Here is a 21,435-nt window from a genome sequence, read left to right as displayed (position 1 = left end):
TGTGCATTATTTTTCAGCAATACTCAAGTTCTGTCCGACAAAACAATGTTAAATTTGTTTTACTTTGCAATCTACAGACTTGTTAAAAGAATAATCAATTATCTTTCATTCAAAAGTAATGAAGCGGAAGGATATGGAAGCATTTGAAAAGAATAATGAGAATTTTAATATCTAAACCTGACTACATTTGCAACTAATGCAGGCCAGCAAGTACAGAGCTGATGGTGTAAGATAGGGCATGGGTAGTCTCTTGGATAGCCTCAAATTTATAGTAGGTAGAATACAGAACATCAGCCTGGAATAGTCCAAGGTTGTTTCAGTGAATTTGAGAAGTGCCCACATTGTATTCTTGTTGAAGAGTAGGTACAGCAACTAAAGGGAAATCAGTTCAAGTTTGGTATGGTAAAACTGCTAGAAACAGTTATCCAGGCCAGATTTCATAGTCACATTACGAAACATGGAAATGATTCAGAACAGTCAGCATGGATTGCTGAGATAATGGGAACTGCAGATGCTGGAGAATCCAAGATAACAAAGTGTGAAGCTGGATGAACACAGCAGGCCAAGCAGCATCCCAGGAGCACAAAAGCTGACGTTTCGGGCCTAGACCCTTCATCAGAGAGGGGGATGGGGAGAGAGTTCTGGAATAAATAGGGAGAGAGTGGGAGGCGGACCGAAGATGGAGAGAAAAGAAGATAGGTGGAGAGGAGAGTATAGGTGGGGAGGTAGGGAGGGGATACGTCAGTCCAGGGAAGACGGACAGGTCAAGGAGATGGGATGAGGTTAGTAGGTAGGAAATGGAGGTGCGGCTTGGGGTGGGAGGAAGGGATGGGTGAGAGGAACAACAGGTTGGGGAGGCAGAGACAGGCTGGGCTGGTTTTGGGATGCAGTGGGGGGAGGCGACGAGCTGGGCTGGTTGTGTGATGCAGTGGGGGGAGTGGACGAACTGGGCTGGTTTTGGGATGTGGTGGGGAAAGGGGAGATGGTGAATCTTGTGCGGTGGGGGAAGGGGATTCTTCAACATCTCCCCTTCCCCCACCTCATCCCAAAACCAGCCCAGTTCGTCCCCTCCCCCCACTGCATCACACAACCAGCCCAGCTCGTTCCCTCCCCTATTGCACCAAAACCAGGCCAGCCTGTCTCTCCCTCCCCAACCTGTGCTTCCTCTCACCCATCTCTTCCTCCCACCTCAAGCCGCACATCCATTTCCTACCTACTAACCTCATCCCGCCTCCTTGACTTGTCAGTCTTCCCTGGACTGACCTATCCCCTCCCTACCTCCCCACCTATACTCTCCTCTCCACCTATTTTCTTTTCTCTCCATCTTTGGTCCGCCTCCCCCTCTCTCCCTATTTATTCCAGAACCCTCTCCCCATCCCCCTCTCTGATGAAGGGTCTAGGCCCAAAACGTCAGCTTTTGTGCTCCTGAGATGGTGCTTGGCCTGCTGTGTTCATCCAGCTGCACACTTTGTGAGCACGGATTGCTGAAATTGTTTTTAAAACAAAGTAATAGAGAGGGCTGATGAGGGCAAGACTGGTGACGCGGTATACATGGACTGCTAAAAAGTTGTTCAATATCGTGTCACACAACAAAATCATGAAGAAATTATAAGTTATGGTACACAAGGGACAATAGTGCTGTGGAAACAAAATTGTTGAGATATAGGATACTAAGAGTAAAATTTAATGGTACTTTTGGACTGAAAGAATGATCTTGGCCTTGGTATACAGCGGACTATCTCAAAGTTTACAGAAAATAAAGCATGGGGGAGTGTAACCTGTGACAGAAGACAACTTGGAACTGTATTTTAAGAATGACAGTGCCTAATGGCTTTTTTTTAAAAAAGGCCTGATCAAAATGAACACAAGAAGACAGATGTGCTTTAATACAAGGCATATTTATTAGCTTAATCTAATTTAGGTATATGCAAACCTATGAGTTAATCTGTTAGCTTGAAATACTTTAGTCTTATTCAACAAGTTTCACTGTCTTCTGCCTGTCAGGGAGTCCTGTGGCAGCTGCTACTTGGAGTTCTAAACAGTTTCCTCAGTCCCAGTTTCGCAAGCCCCAGTCTGACGATGGAAGGTCCCCCACCATGGTCTCACAAACTCGAACCCCATGGTTAAAAGATTCCCCCAGCTGGGAAAAGTCTGTATTATTAATATTATTCTGATTCCAGTGCTTCTTGCTGTATAGCCATTCTGCATACAAGCATTCCCCTGTGCCTGATGCTCGCAGATGCTGCTGCAAAACAACCTGTTCCCAAGTCAAGGCAAGGCACTTGCGGTTACCTCCTCGCCAAAACAAGCTGCTTTTATATGAAGAGGTAGTAGGAACTGCCGATGCTGGAGATAACAAGGCATAGAGCTGGATGAACACAGCAAGCCAGGCAGCATCAGTGGAGCATGAAAGCTGACGTTTCAGCACTGGATGCTCCTTCAAAGAAGATTTGACAGACGTTTTCAAAATCATGTATGGGCTGAATAGAGCAGAACTGAAACATTTTCCTGTTTGTAAATGGATCGAGAACCAGAGTGTACAAATTGTTTTGCCAGAGAAGCAAATGTAAAGTGAGGAAAAAAAAGTGCTCTCAAAGAATGAACCAGGTTAACAGTAGAAAGTGATATCAGTAAGTGACTATTTTTCTTTATATAAAGAATTGGGCACTTACGATTTAGTCAACCTGAGATTGTTCATGTACTCATAAGCCAGTTTGAGTTCAGGATGTTTCTGATTATGCACAAGAAGGAAGATTGAAGATAGAAAAAGAATTTCAATCAACAGAACAGATCTAAAGACCTATGCCAAGTCAACCCAGTGTTGCAAACTGATGTCTGGAAGTGGATTGCCTGAAAAACACTGATTTTGTTTTTTAAGTATTATTACTCTTCTAGTTTTTGATAATTTAACAAGTTCTATTAAATTTGTATCAGGAGTGAATCTTGTAACTAATTAGGACTAACAAACATTTAGATTGGGTGTCTAAAACTTAATTTATAAATGTATTTAATTTAGAGCTTACAATTAAAGAGCAGCCCAAAATCTTAGAATATGGAGGTAGCTTCAGGGATCATGCGTGCACATGGTCAGAAGCTCATCTTCGATCAAATGTAATCCCTAAAGCTTACTCTTCAACCCGGGATCATAAACCCAATAGAAGGACAATTTCTGGATGCTGACTTCACATTGCAATGGGCTGGTGGCAAGTTCAGTGATTTAGCGAATCGGAGGGTTACAAGTAGGTGGAAGCTTCCCACACCTGAGAGTGGCACAGGCAGTTGACGGCCCTAATGCGGGCCTGCTGCTACCAAGAATTGACACGGCTCAATAAATCAGAAATCCAGAAGGCCAACAGCATACAGAAGGAACCAAACAGACAACTGAGGTGTCAAAATTTAACATTTAGAACAAAATCATTGAATTGTTCCTCTTAAATGAGCCATACAGCTACGCACTTATGTGTGCCAGACTGTTCAGTAGATTTCAAAGACTCAAATTGAAAATCACTTTCTGGCCATCCCCTGCTTCTTAATAAGCTTCTCAAGTTCTTGAATCTGTGACAATAGCAAGGAAACTGTTCAAATGGGGGAAGGATCAATAAGTTTGGTAAGTTTGGGAGATAACAGTCAGGTAGTTTGATTATGTTTTCAGCAGCTACAGGTGGAGATTTCAAACAATCCGTTCTTTCTCCACTGCTAGGGTTAAAAATATCTCCTTGTCACTGAAGCTAAACTTACTCCGGACGGAACTAGTAGTAACATGCAAGATCAATACAGCCAGAAATGGAGGTTCTGCTCAGTGGGATTCCAAGAGCTAGGTTAGAAATTAAGCCATAGTACCTTGTAAGCATCACCAAGAACACAAATAACAGGAGCAAAAATAGGCCATTTGGCCCATTGAGCCTATTCTGCCACTCAATAAAGTCATTAATCTGATTCTGGCCTCTACTTCACTTTTCTGCCGATCTCCCATAACCATCAACTCCTTGCAGGTCAAAAATCTATCTAATTCAGCCCTGAATATATTCAATATCCTGATCTTTATTGTTTGCAGGCAACAGCTCCTCAGAAATCACCTCAAATTTCAGTTTTAAGTGGGAAACCCTTTATTCTGAACTATATTTCCTTGTTCTAGATTTACCACAAAGAGAAATATCTTTCAGCAGCTAAACATCAAGCCCCGTCAGAATCTTATAATCTTCTGGATGTGAGTTTGCTCGCTGAGCTGGAAGGTTCGTTTTCAGACGTTTCGTCACCATTCTAGGTAACATCATCAGTGAGCCTCCGACGAAGCGCTGGTGTTATGTCCCGCTTTCTATTTATCTGGTTAGGTTTCCTTGGGTTGGTGATGTCATTTCCTGTTCTTTTTCTCAGGGGATGGTAGATTGGCTCCAAGCCAGAGAAAAAGAACAGGAAATGACATCACCAACCCAAGGAAACCTAACCAGATAAATAGAAAGCGGGACATAACACCAGCGCTTCGTCGGAGGCTCACTGATGATGTTACCTAGAATGGTGACGAAACGTCTGAAAACGAACCTTCCAGCTCAGCGAGCAAACTCACCTCCAGAACCTCAACCTGAGCTACAAATCTTCTCAAAACTCGCTCTTATAATCTTCAATAAGATCATATCTTGCCTTTAAAACTACAATAAGAAACAGGTCAATCCACTCAACTCCATCACAGGAATCAATCTTGTGAACTTTCTCTGAACTCCCTCTCATATTGCTGATTAAACAAGGATTTCAAAACTATATGCTGCAATGCAAGTACAGTCACATCAATACATTATGGAAGAAACTTCCCTAATTATACCGTATTTCCTTGCAACATTCTATTTGCCTTCTTATTTTTCTTATTTCTTGTTGAACCCATGTGCTAACATTTTGTGTTTCACGTATAAGGGCAGCTGGATCTCTCTATATAGAGAGAGACTAATAATGCTACAGTTAAAAATAATATCCCGTTTTTCACATGTTGCAAGTAGTGGATAACCTTACAGTTTTCCATATTCTACTACATCTGATAGTTCTGGAATCTGTAAAAAATGATCTAAATCCCTGTCAGCCTCTGTGCTAATCACTAAATAAAAACCAAAAGAATGGCAGAAACTATGTAAGTCAGAAACAAAAATCAGAAATTTCTGGAAAAGCTCAGTAGATCTGGCAGCATCTGTGGAGAGAAATTAGAGTTAACATTTCAGGTCCGGTGACCGTTCCTGAGAGTCTTTTGGAAATCCAAGTATAGTACACCTACTGGCCCTACATAAATTTATTTTGCTTGTTATAAACTCAAATAAACTGCAATAAAAACCATGCTGACTGTGTGATTGCATGATGATTTCCTAAATGCCCTCCTACTTTGACTTTCATCATGGATTCCAGTATATTTCCAAAGACAGATTTTGGCATAACTAGCCTATAGCTTTCTGCCAGCTGTCTTCGTCCTTTTTTTGAACAGGGGCATTATTTTCAAAGTATTCCAATCTGCCGGTAACTTTCTAGAATCTAGGGAACTTTGGAAGGTCACAACCAATGCATCTACTATTTTTGAACCAATTTTGACAACCAAGGATATGGGCCTTTAGGCCACTACTGACAGTCAACTACCTGGTCATCCAATTTCTCTTATGTGACCTGGTGCCATATATTTTAGAATACGCTCTTCTAAAGTATTGAAGGATGTTTTACAATGATGAAGGTTTCAAATTGTTGTCATTGTTATTTCCTATAGAACCAAGACATCTTATTCATACATTGAAATGAGGAAATTTAATATCTTTGAGCAGCAGTTCCAGAAAATAGAATTAGAACAGCAGTCCAATTCGAACTATATCATTCAGAATAATCCTTAGTTTCTAATTATCTAGCTGTGTGATTATCCAATTTTCACTTTAATCCGAGGTCCGTTGAGCTTTTACTTTAGTTATAAATCTCCCATGATGAACACAATCAAGATTATAGATATAACAGTTATCATAAAATTGTGCTAAAATGAAGATGTTCTCACTTTTAACTTAGATGCCCAGATATATATATCACAACCAAAACACAAAATGTTGGAGACACACAACAGCTCAGACAGCATCTGACCTACAATGACTCGCAACATTTTGTGTTTTCACTTCACGTGTATAGTGTTAACTTATTTTCCTGTAATGTGTACCTCATATTCTGGACAAAAATAAAAATTCTAGTTGTCAGTTGGTGCATTCATTTCCAGCTTTAATGAGTTGGAAAGCCATGCACTACAATATTCCTTTTCCTATTTCTAACCTTTCCAGGAATCTAATTCTCTATCGATCTGTTCTCCTGCATTCCTCCTTTGACCTATTAGCCTTCATACTCCCCTTTTCACAAGGATTTCAAAGCAAGTACTGGCAGGTGGTAAAATAATTAAATACGTCTTAGGAAGTCCTAATCTACTGGTTCTCAAATGTTTCCATGTCAGAGACTCTCCTATAATTATGCAAGCTCTGAAGGCCTTTGTGCAAAAATTGATATACCGAAGAACATTTGTTCGAACTGCCAAAAGAAATCATTGTTTTCTTCACAGCTGATAATTGCTAGTATACAGCAAAGGAACTCTGCATAAAATACTCAACACAGAAATAGAATCATTCAAGTCTTAGACAAGAAGCAATAATTTTTATAATTTAAAAAAGGCCCAATACTGCTTTCAAAAACTGGCTGAATTACCTTTCTCATATAAATGTCTGCTATCATGGAAAAAGGTATTGTGAGGCTTAACGCTAGCGTTCCAATCAGTGAAGATGTAAGGAAACAGCCCCTGAAAAATAAAAACAGTTCTAAATCTTTATTTTTAAAAAAAAGAACCGGCTAACTGCAAATCATTAATTCAATTAGTTCTAAATGTCAAAGATAATGTTCTAACTCGCTACAAATAGCCCATACATTGCTAGGGATATCCCATACATTGTAAAATTCTAAGTCCACAGGCTAAACTACACTATACAGATAAAATGCACGAAGGAATAATAGCTAAAAATCAACAATGTTTAATCAACTTCTGGACAAGTCTTAAAGATTTTCACACAGAATTATTTTGAAGCCTAATAATTGTTATTGGGGCATCCAATTTGGGCAGTGAACATTTCCACAAATTGAAATGAGACAAATGATCCACTGAGCTATCTTCATTTAATATTTGTTGTTATGAATGTTTGCAAACACCACTAGGAGAACTTGCTGTTTTTCTTGGATTACTCTCATTGGATTTCTAACATATACATGGACTTGTGAAACAGGTAGACTATACCTTGCTTTATTAATTTGAGTGATGAGATTTCCAAGCACATAGCAAGCCCTCATGACTGAGCCGAAACATGGCATCAAATTAAGTCCTAGAATAGGCCATGAACCACAAGTTTCTACTTCAGAAGAACAATACTAACCATTTGCCCGAGCTAACTGATCAGCAGCAACTGAAAGTCATAATTTGTGAAAACTGTCAAGTTAAATTCATATAAAATACACCAATGTGAACATAACAGAAAATCTACAAAGCATACTCTTAACTTTAACTGACCCACTTGCAAATCAAAAAGCAATTATCTATTTGTTAACATCAAAAGGAATTTGAGAGATTTGGACAGTTGCTGAAAAATTCAGGTCACAAAAGGGCAAACTTAGACTTCTTCATACATTCTGGTTGGGGTTGGATGAAACAGAAACAGAAGGGACAATGAGGCTAATTAGGAGATGTTAAATAGTGCAGATATGCAGTTCTTCATTGCACAATATCTACACCAACAAGGAGTTTAGCAGATTACAAACAGTGATCATCTTGGAGAAACAATATTTTGTTTTAACGTGAACTTTTATTCTGGCTGTTTGAAAATATTTGAGCAATTAGTAGATTAGCAACTTGACAGTTTGTATATGTAACCTATGGTTTTCCTTTAAAACTTACATTCCAATAATAAATTATATCATAATCATACCACAACCAGAGAAATTCAGAAAGCACTGTTCCTATAAGTCCATTAATAAGGATGTACATCCAAACAGTTTTGGTTGGAAATTCAAAAGCCTCAAATCCCGTATAATGAAGTAAGAAAAACCCAGGCCACAGCAGGAGGAGATTAAATAATCCCACGAACCCTAAAAATGGAAAACGAAAAGAAGTGAAATACAAAGTAATACTTAAAACAGAAACTAGCCAACAAGTGGTTTTAAAATATACTCATTACTCCTTTTAATAAGTTACAGTATCCGTCAGACTTTACATCTCAAAGTGTAAAGCCAATGATCCTATGGTCAGTGTTGAGCTGTGCCTGAGGGGAGTATGTTCCGTGTATAGGAGCAAGGATGGCTTTATTCAGCCTTTGAGAAATTTAGCGCTGCTTCAATTTTCACTGGGGAAGAGTAAAGCTGGGATGTGTGCAAATATTTCAAATCGATTATTCTACTGAGAAGGATAATTGCTGGTCTTACTTGGTCTGGCTTACATGTAACTCCAGACCCACAGCAACATGGTTGGCTCTTAACTGCCCCGTAAACCCTCAGTTCAAGGGCAATTAGAGACAGACAACAAATGTCCACTTATCAGGGACACCCACATCTCAAATATAAAATAATACTGCTGTCCCTTTTTACAGGTGGTCCTTTCAAGCACAGCACATTGGTATGGATGCTCAAGATTCATGGTTTTTCATCTGTGTAATAATTATACATTAGATAACAAAGATTTGTTACAGGCCCAATGAGTTCAAACATCCATTTTGAACTATCAGAGAAACATTCCAAGAATGATGAATTCCAGGTGCTAAAATTTGAATCTGAACAAAATACTCCATTTCGAAAACATACTGATTTTGCCATGTTTCAAATATTTCAAATTTTTCTTAAGTCGTATCTGATGGAACTTATGAAAATTGACTTGTAAGATAATGCATGCCCATGTGAAACCCTTTTAATTTCATGGATCTTATCACTACACAGGCATCCCATGTGGCGTTGGCTAAACACTTGTGGAAACTAGAAAAAGAATGTTTTTAAATTTAGTTTTCTTTTAAATGAAAGCAATGTCACATGAAGCAATGGAAATTTTTACAATCTCTAATAAGTTTATCTGCATTATTAATTCTATAATATAAGAAGTTTCTGAAGAAGAAAACATAAGGTGGGACTCAAATTAAAAAAACTGTTCTTATCAAAAATAGCGTGAATGCAAGAAATGAGGATTAGTATAGTCTAAGACGGATTATAGGTTATGCTAATAGAAAAGCACTTTCTTCCAAATCAAATCTAGCTAGTATGAAATTGGAAAATGGAGTTTAGTAGCAATCCTGCATAAAGAATGCAGTGAAGCATATTATTGCTTTCATTGTCGAGACTTAATTTATATATGGCAGGAAAAGATTATAATACATCAACAGAACACTGTTTCAGTACAGCAGTTTATTGCACAAACAGAAAAGAATCTTCTGATTGAACCTATGCATTTTGGAAAAGCAGGGAGATTGGGGAAAGTCACTGGACTAGTTTGATAAGATTCTTAGAATACAAGTGCCACAAACTAAAATAGTCATCTCTCAATAGAGGAAAATAAAACATAGAGGAAAATAAAACAAAGTAGGTTCTCTTGTACATAAAGTTGTAATTTCATGTTCTTGAGGTCATTTCAATAGCCAATTGTAGTTTAATAAAGCAAAACAGATATTTGTGAAGAGGTACTGATCAAAGTCTTCATACTGGCTCGTACAAAATTGGCACAACTGTAATTATGTAAAAGATGTACTTATTTTCTGCATGCTTCCTTTGATTGAATAGAAACCCACATGATGCAAATTTAAGATAACAAAGTGTGGAGCTGGATGAACACAGCAGGCCAAGCAGCATCTCAGGAGCACAAAAGCTGACGTTTTGGGCCGAGACACTTCATCAGAGAGGGGGATGGGGAGAGGGAATTGGAATAAATAGGAAGAGAGGGGGAGGCGGATCAAAGATGGAGAGAAAACAAGACAGGTAGAGAGGAGAGTATAGGTGAGGAGGTAGGGAGGGGATAGGTCAGTCCAGGGAAGATGGACAGGTCAAGGAGGCGGGATGAGGTGGTAGGTAGGAAATGGAAGTGCGGCTTGAGGTGGGACGAGGGAATAGGTGAGAGGAAGAACAGGTTAGGGAGGCGGGGACGAGCTGTGGGCTGGTTTTGGGATGCAGTGGGGGAAGGGGAGATTTTGAAGCTTGTGAAGTCCACATTGGGCTGCAGGGTTCCCAAGCGGAATACCAGTTGCTGTTCCTGCAACCTTCGTGTGGCATCATTGCGGCACTGCAGGTGGTCCATGATGGGCATGTCATCTGAGGAATGGGAGGGGGAGTTAAAATGGTTCGCGACTGGGATGTGTAGTTGTTTGTTGCGAACCTAGCGGAGGTGTTCTGCAAAGCGGTCCCCAAGCCTCCGCTTGGTTTTCCCAATGTGGGGGAAGCCACACCGGGTGCAATGGATACAATATACCACATTGGCAGATGTGCAGGTGAACATCTGCTTGATATGGAAGGTCATCTTGGGGCCTGGGATGGGGCTGAGGGAGGTGGTGTGGGGGCAAGTGTAGCACTTCCTGCGGTTGCAGGGGAAGGTGCCGGGTCTGGTGGGGTTGGAGGGGAGTGTGGAGCGGACAAGGGAGTTCTGGATGTGAGTTTGCTCCCTGAGCTGCAAGGTTAGTTTTCAGACGTTTCGTCACCATTCTAGGTAACATCATCAGTGAGCCTCCGACGAAGCGCTGGTGTTCTGTCCCACTTTCTATTTATCTGGTTAGGTTTCCTTGGGTTGGTGATGTCATTTCCTGCGTTGGTGATGTCATTCCCTGTTCTTTTTCTCAGGGGGTGGTAGATTAGCTAAAATCAATGCGTTTTTTGATGGAGTTCCGGTTGGCATGCCATGTTTCTAGGAATTCTCGTGCGTGTCTCTGTTTGGCTTGTCCTAGGACAAGGGAGTCGCGAAGAGAGTGGTTTCTCTGGAAGGCAGACAAGGGTGGGGATGGAAAAGTAGCTTGGGTGGCAGGGTCGGATTGTAGATGGCGGAAGTGTCGGAGGATGATACGTTGTATCCGGAGGTTGGTGGGGTGGTATGTGAGAATGAAGGGGATCCTCTGGGGGCAGTTGTGGCGGGGGCGGGGTGTGAGGGATGTGTTGCGGGAGAGGCGGTCAAGGGCATTCTCGACCACTGCAGGGGGGAAAAGTTGTGGTCCTTGAAGAATGTGGACATCTGGGATGTGCAGGAGTGGAATGCCTCATCCTGGAAGCAGATGTGGCGGAGGCGGAGGAATTGGGAATAGGGGATGGAATTTTTGCAGGAGGGTGGGTGGGAGGAGGTGTATTCTAGGTAGCTGTGGGAGTCAGTGGGCTTGAAATGGGCATGAGTTTCTAGCTGGTTACCTGAGATGGAGGCTGAGAGGTCCAGGAAGGTGAGGGATGTGTTGGAGATGGCCCAGGTGAACTTGGGGTTGGGGTGGAAGGTGTTGGTAAAGTGGATGAACTGTTTGAGCTCCTCTGGGGAGCAAAAGGCGGCGCCGATACAGTCATCAATGTAACAGAGGAAGAGGTGGGGTTTGGGGCCTGTGCAGGTGCGGAAGAGGGAATGTTCCACGTAACCGGATATCCATTTCAAGCCCACTGACTCCCACAGCGACCTAGAATACACCTCTTCCCACCCACCCTCCTGCAAAAATTCAATCCCCTATTCCCAATTCCTCCTCCTCCGCCGCATCTGGTCCCAGGATGAGGCATTCCACTCCTGCACATCCCAGTTGTCCACGTTCTTCAAGGACCGCAACTTTCCCCCCCGCAGTGGTCGAGAACGCCCTTGAGCGCGTCTCCCGCATTTCTCGCAACTCACCCCTCACACCCCGCCCCCGCCACAACCGCCCCAGAGTATTCCCCTCGTTCTCACATACCACCCCACCAACTTCCGGAGACAACGTATCATCCTCCGACACTTACGCCATCTACAATCCGACCCCACCACCAAAGCTATTTTTCCATCCCCACCCTTGTCTGCTTTTCGGAGAGACCACTCTCTCCGCGACTCCCTTGTCCGCTCCACACTCCCCTCCAACCCCACCACACCCGGCACCTTCCCCTGCAACTGCAGGAAGTGCTAGATTTGCCCCCTCACCTCCTCCCTCAACCCCATCCCAGGCTCCAAGATGACCTTCCATATCAAGCAGATGTTCACCTGCACATCTGCCAATGTGGTATATTGTATCCATTGCACCCGGTGTGGCTTCCTCCACATTGGGGAAACCAAGCGGAGGCTTGGGGACCGCTTTGCAGAACACCTCCGCTCGGTTCGCAACAAACAACTGCACCTCCCAGTCGTGAACCATTTCAACTCCCCCTCCCATTCCTCAGATGACATGTCCATGATGGGCCTCCTGCAGTGCCACAATGATGCCACCCGAAGGTTGCAGGAACAGCAACTCATATTCTGCTTGGGAACCCTGCAGCCCAATGGTATCAATGTGGACTTCACAAGCTTCAAAATCTCCCCTTTCATCAGTGCATCACAAAACCAGCCCAGCCTGTCTCTGCTTCCCTAACCTGTTCTTCCTCTCACCCATCCGTTCCTCCCACCTCAAGCCGCACCTCCATTTCCTACCTACCACCTCATCCCGCCTCCTTGACCTGTCCATCCTCCCTGGACTGACCTATCCCCTCCCTACCTCCTCACCTATACTCTCCTCTCTACCTACCTTGTTTTCTCTCCATCTTCGGTCCGCCTCCCCCTCTCTCCCTATTTATTCCAGTTCCCTCTCCCCATCCCCCTCTCTGATGAAGGGTCTAGGCCCGAAACGTCAGCTTTTGTGCTCCTGAGATGCTGCTTGGCCTGTTGTGTTCATCCAGCTCCACACTTCGTTATCTTGGATTCTCCAGCATCTGCAGTTCCCATTAACACTGATGCAAATTTAAATTGATTTGTCTCATAATCAGCAAGAATAGTTCATTTCCTGTTGACCTTATTCAATGTACTCTGTAGGACGGACAAGCAGCACACAAGACAACTGTAAGGCAAACTTTTTACACAGAGGGTGGTTCATGTGTGGAATGAATTGCCTGAGGAAGTGGTGAATATGAGTACAATTACAACGTTTAAAAGACATTTGGATAGATACAATGAATAGGAAAAGTTTGGAGGGATATGGGCCAGCAGCTGGCAGGTGGGACTAGTTTAGTCTGGGATTATGTTCAGCATGGACTGGTTGGGCCGAAGGGTGAGCTTCCATGATGTACATCTCTGACTCCATAACTAAATATTTTTCAAAGATCTAAAAATGTTAATCCACAATTAATTAGTCATCTAAATTGTTTAATTTCTAATTGCTGTACAAGACCATTATTCATTTCAAGTATACTTCTGAATTCTACTTCTAACAAAAAACAGGTAATTCTAAGTGGTCTTATGCCAAACAGGGTGCTTCATTATTCCATGATTATCAGTGTAGTAAATTTTGTAGCTAAGATAATAATGCTGTGTTAACCTGCAACATGAAAAGAACTAAAATGCAGCTCTTTCTAAAGTTATGTGCATTATAAATAATGTGCATATACACACACAATTCTATTCTTAAGAGGAGTTAAATGATTTCTTTACATTTCATATTTAGAGATCTTTGTGATCCAAAAATCCCATTAATTCAATTACAAAAATCAATTGTATCAAAGTTATTTACTCCAAAAGCATGCATACTTTTTTCATTGTAGATTCCACTCAACCTGAGACAGCGTGATTTTAAGACTCTTGCCCCAGTTTTATCATCCACCTCCAAATAAATGGGCTTATTGCAGCACGACAATAACATTAGTGAGATTCAAGATCATTTTAAATTATTCACTTCTGTTTCCATCCCTTGACATGATACTTCAATGCACCCTGCAGCTTAGGGAACATTATCTTTGAATGGACCAGATAACTATCTATATGCTTGATTAATAATTTAGTTACTATTAAGTTTTCCAGCTTACAGTGTTAACTACTCTCTTGGTAACCTATTTAGGGAAAAACTTTCTAATTTCAAATATTGTCTAAAGATAGTTATTAAGTAACCTATATAAATTTATGACTTTGCATTTTTAGTACTGAGACCACAATATCTTAAATTTTCTTTTTCCTCCTATGAGAAGGAGTTCACTTTGTAGTGCCTATTACCTTTGCAGTTAGTCTCCCATCATTGGAGGTGTTACATCAAGTCTCAGTACCAATGTATATGTAGTGAAAATACTTAAAAATACAAAAACGTCACAGAGTGGGCAGAGGCACGATCCAGTGCTTACGACAGGATGGGGGAAACACAGACATGCAAGGCGTATCATGACAGCAGATCTCCTGGCAAGAGTAGCTATAAGCTGGAGCAGCAAAAAACATAAGAACAAAAGAAATAGAAGTTTGAGTAGGTTTTTTAGCCTCTTCAAGACTGTTGCGTCACTCAACAAAATCATGGCTGATCTTCTAGCTTAACTGCTCCATCCTTATATCTTTTAATTCCCATCCCATCTTTAATTCCCAAAATTCATTTAGCGTCAGTTCTGAATATTCTCAATGCCTGATTATCCATCACTGTCTAAAGTAGGGAATTTCAAAGATACACATCTCCTTGAGTGAAAACATTTCTCACAGCTAGATTCACTAGATAGGGGAAACATTTGTTTAGTATCATTCCTCTCAAGCTCCATAAAGGCTCTCTGATGAAGGGTCTAGGCCCGAAATGTCAGCTTTTGTGCTCCTGAGATGCTGCTTGGCCTGCTGTGTTCATCCAGCTTCACACTTTATTATCCATAGAAATTTTATTTGTTTCAATTAAAACAACTCATACTTATAGGGAAGAGGGGCCTGGTCTATTCAACCTCACCTGAGGACAATTCTCTTATTCCAGGAACCAGTCTACTGATTTATCATGGCACGTCCTCAATGAAAACACATTCTTCTTTCAGAAAAGAAACAAAAATTGCACAAAGAACTCCGGGAGTCACACCACCAATGGCACTTATTGTAGTAAGATTTCTCTTCTCTTATATTTGAATCCTTTTGCAATTAAATCTAACCAACTCTTTGCCTGTTTTGAAGAAGTCATATCTGATTCATAACGTTGCAATAATATAACAATTTCTTTAGACATGTAAGCCTCTCACAAAAATTGGTCCAAGCTGAGCTAACAGACAGAACAACGACTGAGACAACAAGGTGTAGAGCTGGATGAACACAGCAGGCCAAGCAGCATCACAGGAGCAGGAAGGCTGATGTTTCAGGCCTGGACCCTTCTTCAAAATTTTCTGTAGAAGGGTCTAGGCCCGAAACGTCAGCCATTTCTGAAGAAGGGTCTAGGCCTGAAACAACAGCCTTCCAAATCCTTTGATACTGCTTGGCCTGCTGTGTTCATCCAGATCTACATCTTGTTATGTCAGATTCTCCAGCATCTGCACTTCCTGCTATCTCTGAAACACAATTAATGACTGTATTGGTTCAAAAGAATATTTAGGGAGCATAGGATGGGGAAGGAAACTGCAGGGGATGGGACCATTGGAAATGTGGAGCTTATTCAAGGAAAAGCTCCTGTGTGTCCCAGATAAGTGTGTACCTGTCAGGCAGGGAGGAAGCTGCAGAGCGCAAGAGCCGTGGTTTACGAAGGAGGTGGAATCTCTGGTCAAGAGGAAGAAGGCGGCTTATGTTAGGATGAGATGTGAAGGCGCAGTTGATGTGCGTGAGGGCTACGAGGTAGCCAGGAAAGAGGAGCCAGGAGGACACACGAGAAGTTGTTGGCGGATAGGATCAGGGTAAACCCTAAGGCTTTCTATAGGTATTTAAGGAATAAAAGAATGACGAAAGTAAGATTAGGCCCAATCAAGGGTAGTAGTGGTAAGTTGTGTGTGGAGTCAGATGAGATAGGGGAAGCACTAAATGAATATTTTTCAACAGTATTCACTCTACAAAACGACAATGTTGTCGAGGAGAATACTGAGATACAGGTTACTAGACTAGGTGGGATTGAGGTTCACAAGGAAGAGGTATTAGAAATCCATCAGAGGGTGAAGATAGATAAGTCCCCTGGGCCGGATGGCATTTATCCTAGGATCCTCTGGGAAGCCAGGGAGGAGATTGCCGAGTCTTTGGCATTGATCTTTAACTCGTCATTGTCTACAGGAATAGTGCCAGACGACTGGAGGATAGCGAATGTGGTTCCCCTGTTCAAAAAGGGGAGTAGAGACAACCCTGGTAATTATAGACCAGTGAGCCTTACCTCAGTTGTCGGTAAAGTGTTGGAAAAGGTTATAACGGATAGGATTTATAATCATCTATAAAAGAATAAATTGATTAGGGATAGTCAGCATGGTTTTATGAAGGGAAGGTCATGCCTCACAAACCTTATTGAGTTCTTTGAGAAGGTGGCCAAACAGGTAGATGAGAGTAAGCCGGTTGATGTGGTGTATATGGATTTCAGCAAGGCGTTCGATAAGGTTCCCCACAGTAGGCTATTGTACAAAATGCAGAGGAATGAAATTGTGGAAGATATAGCAGTTTGGATCGGAAACTGGCTTGCTGAAAGATGACAGAGGGTGGTAGTTGATGGGAAATGTTCATCCTGGAGGCCAGTTACTAGTGGTGTACCGCAAGGGTCGGTGTTGGGTCCACTGCTGTTTGTCATTTTTTATAGATGACCTAGATAAGGGCGCAGAAGGATGGGTTAGTAAATTTGCAGACGACACTTGAATCGTGGATAGTGACGAAGAATGCTGTAGGTTGCAGACAGACATAGATAAGCTGCAGAGCTGGGCTGAGAGGTGGCAAATGGAGTTTAATGCAGACAAGTGTGAGGTGATGCACTTTGGTAGGAGTAACCAGAAGGCAAAGTACTACGCTAATGGTCAGATTCTTAGTAGTGTAGACGAGCAGAGAGATCTCAGTGTCTATGTACACAGATCCTTGAAAGTTGCCACGCAGGTTGACAGGGCTGTTAAGAAGGCATACAGTGTTTTAGCTTTTATTAATAGAGGGATCGAGTTCTGGAGCCAAGAGGTTATGCTGCAGCTGTACAAAACTCTGGTGCGGCCGTACTTGGAGTATTGTGTACAGTTCTGGTCACCACATTATAAGAAGGATGTGGAAGCTTTGGAAAGGGTGCAGAGGAGATTTACTAGGATGTTGCCTGGTATGGAGGGAAGGTCTTACGAGGAAAGGCTGAGGGACTTGAGGCTGTTTTCATTAGAGAGAAGGTTGAGAGGTGATTTAATTGAAATATATAAAATAATCAGAGGGTTAGATAGGGTGGATAGGGAGAGCCTTTTTCCTAGGATGGTGATGGCGAGCATGAGGGGGCATAGTTTTAAATTGAGGGCTGAAAGATATCGGACAGATGTCAGAGGTAGTTTCTTTACTCAGAGAGTAGTAAGGGAATGGAACGCTTTGCCTGCAACGGTAGTAGATTCGCCAACTTTAGGTACATTTAAGTCGTCATTGGATAAGCATATGGACGTACTTGGAATAGTGTAGTTTAGATGGGCTTGAGATTGGTAATGACAGGTCGGCACAACATCGAGGGCCGAAGGGCCTAACTGTGCTGTAATGTTCTATGTATGTTCTATGTTCTAATAGACCGATAGTGCTGGTATTGGAGGTCGCATATTAACTTGGATAAAAGATTGGTTAAATAATAGAAGACAGAGAGAGTTGGGATAAGTGCTGGAATAGCACAGCAGGTCAAATGGCATCCAAGGAACAGGCAAGTTAACTTATCGGGCTGAAGCCCTTCTTCACGGGCTGAAACCCTTCTTCAAGACTTGGGGGGAACCTGAACGTAAATAGAGGGAGGGGATTGGGGGTGGTGAAAGGGTAGGTGGGATGGTGATAGGTGTTTGGAGGTAGTTTATTGTGATTGCTCATTGGGAAGGATGGAGCAGATTAGCGTGGACAGGTTAGGTCAGGTCAGGGAGACCAGGAGGACAGGAACGGCTAGACATGGGTTAAGGATGATGGTGGATGGATTTTGAAGCTGGTGAAGCCAATATTGAGGCCATTGGGCTGTAAGTTTCCAAGACAAAATATGAGGTGTTGCTCCTCCAGTTTATGCTTGGCCTCACTTTGACCGAGGAGGTAGCCAAGGGTGGACATGTCACCAGCCAGTGGGTGGGGAAATTAAAATGGGTGGCAACTGGAAAGTTGGGTTGTTTGGTGGGTTGTTTCTGCGAACGGGTCCTTGAGGGAGCAAAGGCAGACTCCAGGGCTGCTTCGTGAAACATCTGTGTTCTGTACACACCAACCAACCTGACCTTCCGGTTGCCATCTATTTTAATTTCCTTCCCACTCCCCTGGCGACATGCCCATCCTTGGCTTCCTCCACTACTAGAATGAAGTCAAATGTAAAATGGAGAACAACATCTGATATTTTGCCTTGGGAGCTTACAGCCCAATGGCCTCAATATTCACTTCACCAGCTTCAAAATCCCTTCACCCCAGCTTTATCCCATGTCCAACCCTCCGGCTCATCCTCACCTCCCTGACCTGACCTAACTTGTCCACCTTCTGATTCATCCATCCACTCCACCATTCCCACTGGGCAATCACAAGAATCTCCTACCTGCAACCACCTATCACAATTCTACCTACTCTTCCCCCAGCTTCACTTCCCTCCCTCTCTTTACTTCTGGGGTCCCCTCCCGTCCCCAGTCCTAACAAAGGGCTTTGGCCTGAAATATTGACTTTCCTGCTTCTCGGATGCTGTGATTCACGGTACGCTTTTCTGCTGTGCTTTTCCAGCTTTACATCTATTGACTCTGGCTTCCAGCATCTGCAGTCTTTACTGTCTTCGAGCTGGGATAATAATTAAAGCATTTTCAAGATGACAACTTGCAACTAGTGGTGGGACCGACAGATCAGCGCTGGGATCACAATTAATTACCATATATATTAACGGCTTGGGTGATGCAAGTAAATGTGCTATAGTCAATTTTGTGGATGCCACAAAAATAGTGGGCAAGTGCTAATGACGATGAGAGGAATCTGCAGAGAGATACAGACAGATTGGGTGAGTGGGAAAGAGCTTGGCAGATGGAATATTATGTGGAAAAGTGTGAGATTATACATTTTAGTAGGAAGAATAGAGGAGATGAATTTTATTTAAATGGACAAACACTGCAGAAAACTACAAAACAGAAGGATTTGGGAGTCATTGTCCATGAATCACAAAAAGCTGGCATCTAAGTTCAGTAAGCAAGCAAGCAAGGGAAATGGAATGTTGGCCTTTATTTCAAAGGGAATGGAGTAAAAAAGGAGGGTGCTTTATAACACTATATAACTATATGTTATATAAACTATATAACACATGATTCAGACTACTGCTGGAACATAGTTTTGGCTCTCTTATCTAAGCATTGGAGTCAGTTCAAAGTAAGTTCACTTAGTCAAAAGTTGTCATGGAAAGAGTGTCTTTTGGAGGAGATGTTGAGTAGATTGGGTCTACACTTGTTGGAATATAGAAGAATGAAAAATGACCATATTGAAACACAAGATTCTTATGGGACTTGAAAGGGTAGATACAGAAATATTGTTTCCCCTTGAGGGACAATCTAGGACTCTCAGAATAATGTTGTGCACATTTAAGACACTGATGAAGAGGAACTTTTTTTCTCTCAGGACATTGTAAATCTGTGGAATTCTCTACAGCAGACAGTTGTTCAGACACAGTCATTATGTATATTCAAGGATGAGACAGATTTTTAAATAAGTAAAGGAAACAAGGATTATGGGGGAAAACGGCAGGAAAGTGGAATTCTGGATTATCTGATCAGCTTGATTTCACTGAGTAATACAGCAGACTCGAGGAGCTGAATGGCCTACTTGTCTTATGGTCTTACTTCCTTAAGTACTAGCTGTTGTGAGTACAAGTGTATGTTTCATTGCAATTTCCTAATCCATCTTAGTCAACTGGTACGACTGAGGTACGATTCAATGCAGTCCCACTCCCCCACTGATTACAGCATATATTTAAATCTTTATTCAGTCACCAAAATGGCTAATTATGTACCTTATCTATATTACCTTCAGAATAAAAAGTTCAATTAATCAGCTATAAAATTATTGAGCATAAAAACAAATTATTTGGCCAAGATACAAAGATGATGAACAGGGAAGGCAATGGCCTAGTGATATTATCACTGGGCTGTTATTCCAGAGACCCACCAAACATTCCCGGGACCCGGGTTTGAATTCTGCCACAGCTGATGGTGGAATTTGAGTTTAATAATGTCTGGAATTAAGAGTCTAATGATGACTTTGAATGCATTGTTGATTGTTGGAAAAATCCATCTGGTTCACTAATGTCCTTTGGGGAAGGAAACTGCCATCCTTAATTGGTCTGGCCTACCTGTGACTCTAGACCCACAGCTCTGAACTGTCTGCTAGGCAATTCGAGATAGGCAATAAATGCGCCTGGCCAGTGATGTCCTCAAACCATGAATGGAAAAAAAATCCCATTTTGAAATATGAAAGCATAAATAATCTCAACACATTGACCTAGAAACCAAGAATTTGTCCTCCAGATTCTTGCCGCAATCTGAAAATTAAACACTCCAATGATTAACTGTATTATCAAAATTACATATACCTCTACTTTCCCACATTACAAACATTATTTGAGACCAGGACATCTAACTCTCTTCTGTTTCCTCAATTGTGAGCCGAGTACGATTTTATGACAGCAGAAACCTATTCATTTTCAATGGATTGACACGCAACTAAAACATCTAATTGCAAGATTGTGTTTGCCTAATCAAAGCATCTCAGGATTTTATTAAAATTCCTGGTTTATACGATGTTCATTAATATGTTAACAATCACCTCCAATTACATTTCTTTTTAGCTTTGTTGATATTTCCTGCTCAAATATGCATACCAGATGAATTCACATTGATTTCAATCTGCAGTTCCTTTAGCCTGTTTATGTATTTAGCTCACGATCCTTTCAACATTACCAGCTTTCCATCAATTTTTGTTCTTCTGTGTTGACAAAACTGTAAATGCAGATCTAATGGGAGTTTCTGAAGAATTTAAACTTCACAACCGATCTTCCAATCAACCCTCAGACACTTGAATAACTCCTGATCTGATCATCACCCTGATCACACTACACCCCCAAAGAGATCAGGCCACACAACTCTTACTCTTGTACCAACCCAATCCAAACTGAATATATGCTCCAACTCGACTATCCTCTCAGTCTCCTCGCCCACAGTGAAATAATAGACCTCTAAACTTGTAGTATAGCAGCTGTGGCTATAAGGAAACATGCCTTGTCTTCCTCTGACTCAACCCTACCCCCTAATTAACACTGTGCTGTCTATTTCTTTTACACCTGGAATTGGAAGATCATAGAAAAGATGCTTGGCAGCATCGGGTTAGAGAAATCTTTGTGTGCAGTGGTAAGCTGT

General features: G+C 41.9%; 1 protein-coding gene across 4 annotated transcripts in view; it reads right to left on the bottom strand.

Moving 5' to 3' along the window:
- The window catches only part of LOC125454397 (solute carrier family 35 member F5-like), a 104,587-nt gene that overhangs the window by 21,493 nt on the left and 61,659 nt on the right, over nucleotides 1-21,435 (bottom strand). For all 4 annotated transcript variants that reach the window (XR_007247984.2, XM_048535108.2, XM_048535109.2 and 1 more), the window contains 2 exons: nucleotides 7,965-8,124; nucleotides 6,700-6,790 (listed from right to left, as the gene is read on the bottom strand). Coding sequence is in view for 3 of the 4 variants with exons in the window: in XM_048535108.2 (XP_048391065.1) it covers nucleotides 6,700-6,790; nucleotides 7,965-8,124 (251 nt within the window). In the remaining variant the exon portion in view is untranslated. The remainder of the gene's footprint in view (nucleotides 1-6,699; nucleotides 6,791-7,964; nucleotides 8,125-21,435) is intronic.

This window comes from Stegostoma tigrinum, chromosome 7 (assembly GCF_030684315.1).
Source record: "Stegostoma tigrinum isolate sSteTig4 chromosome 7, sSteTig4.hap1, whole genome shotgun sequence".
In the NCBI taxonomy this organism is placed as follows: domain Eukaryota; kingdom Metazoa; phylum Chordata; class Chondrichthyes; order Orectolobiformes; family Stegostomatidae; genus Stegostoma; species Stegostoma tigrinum.
This window is presented reverse-complemented; position numbering and strand designations above follow the sequence as displayed.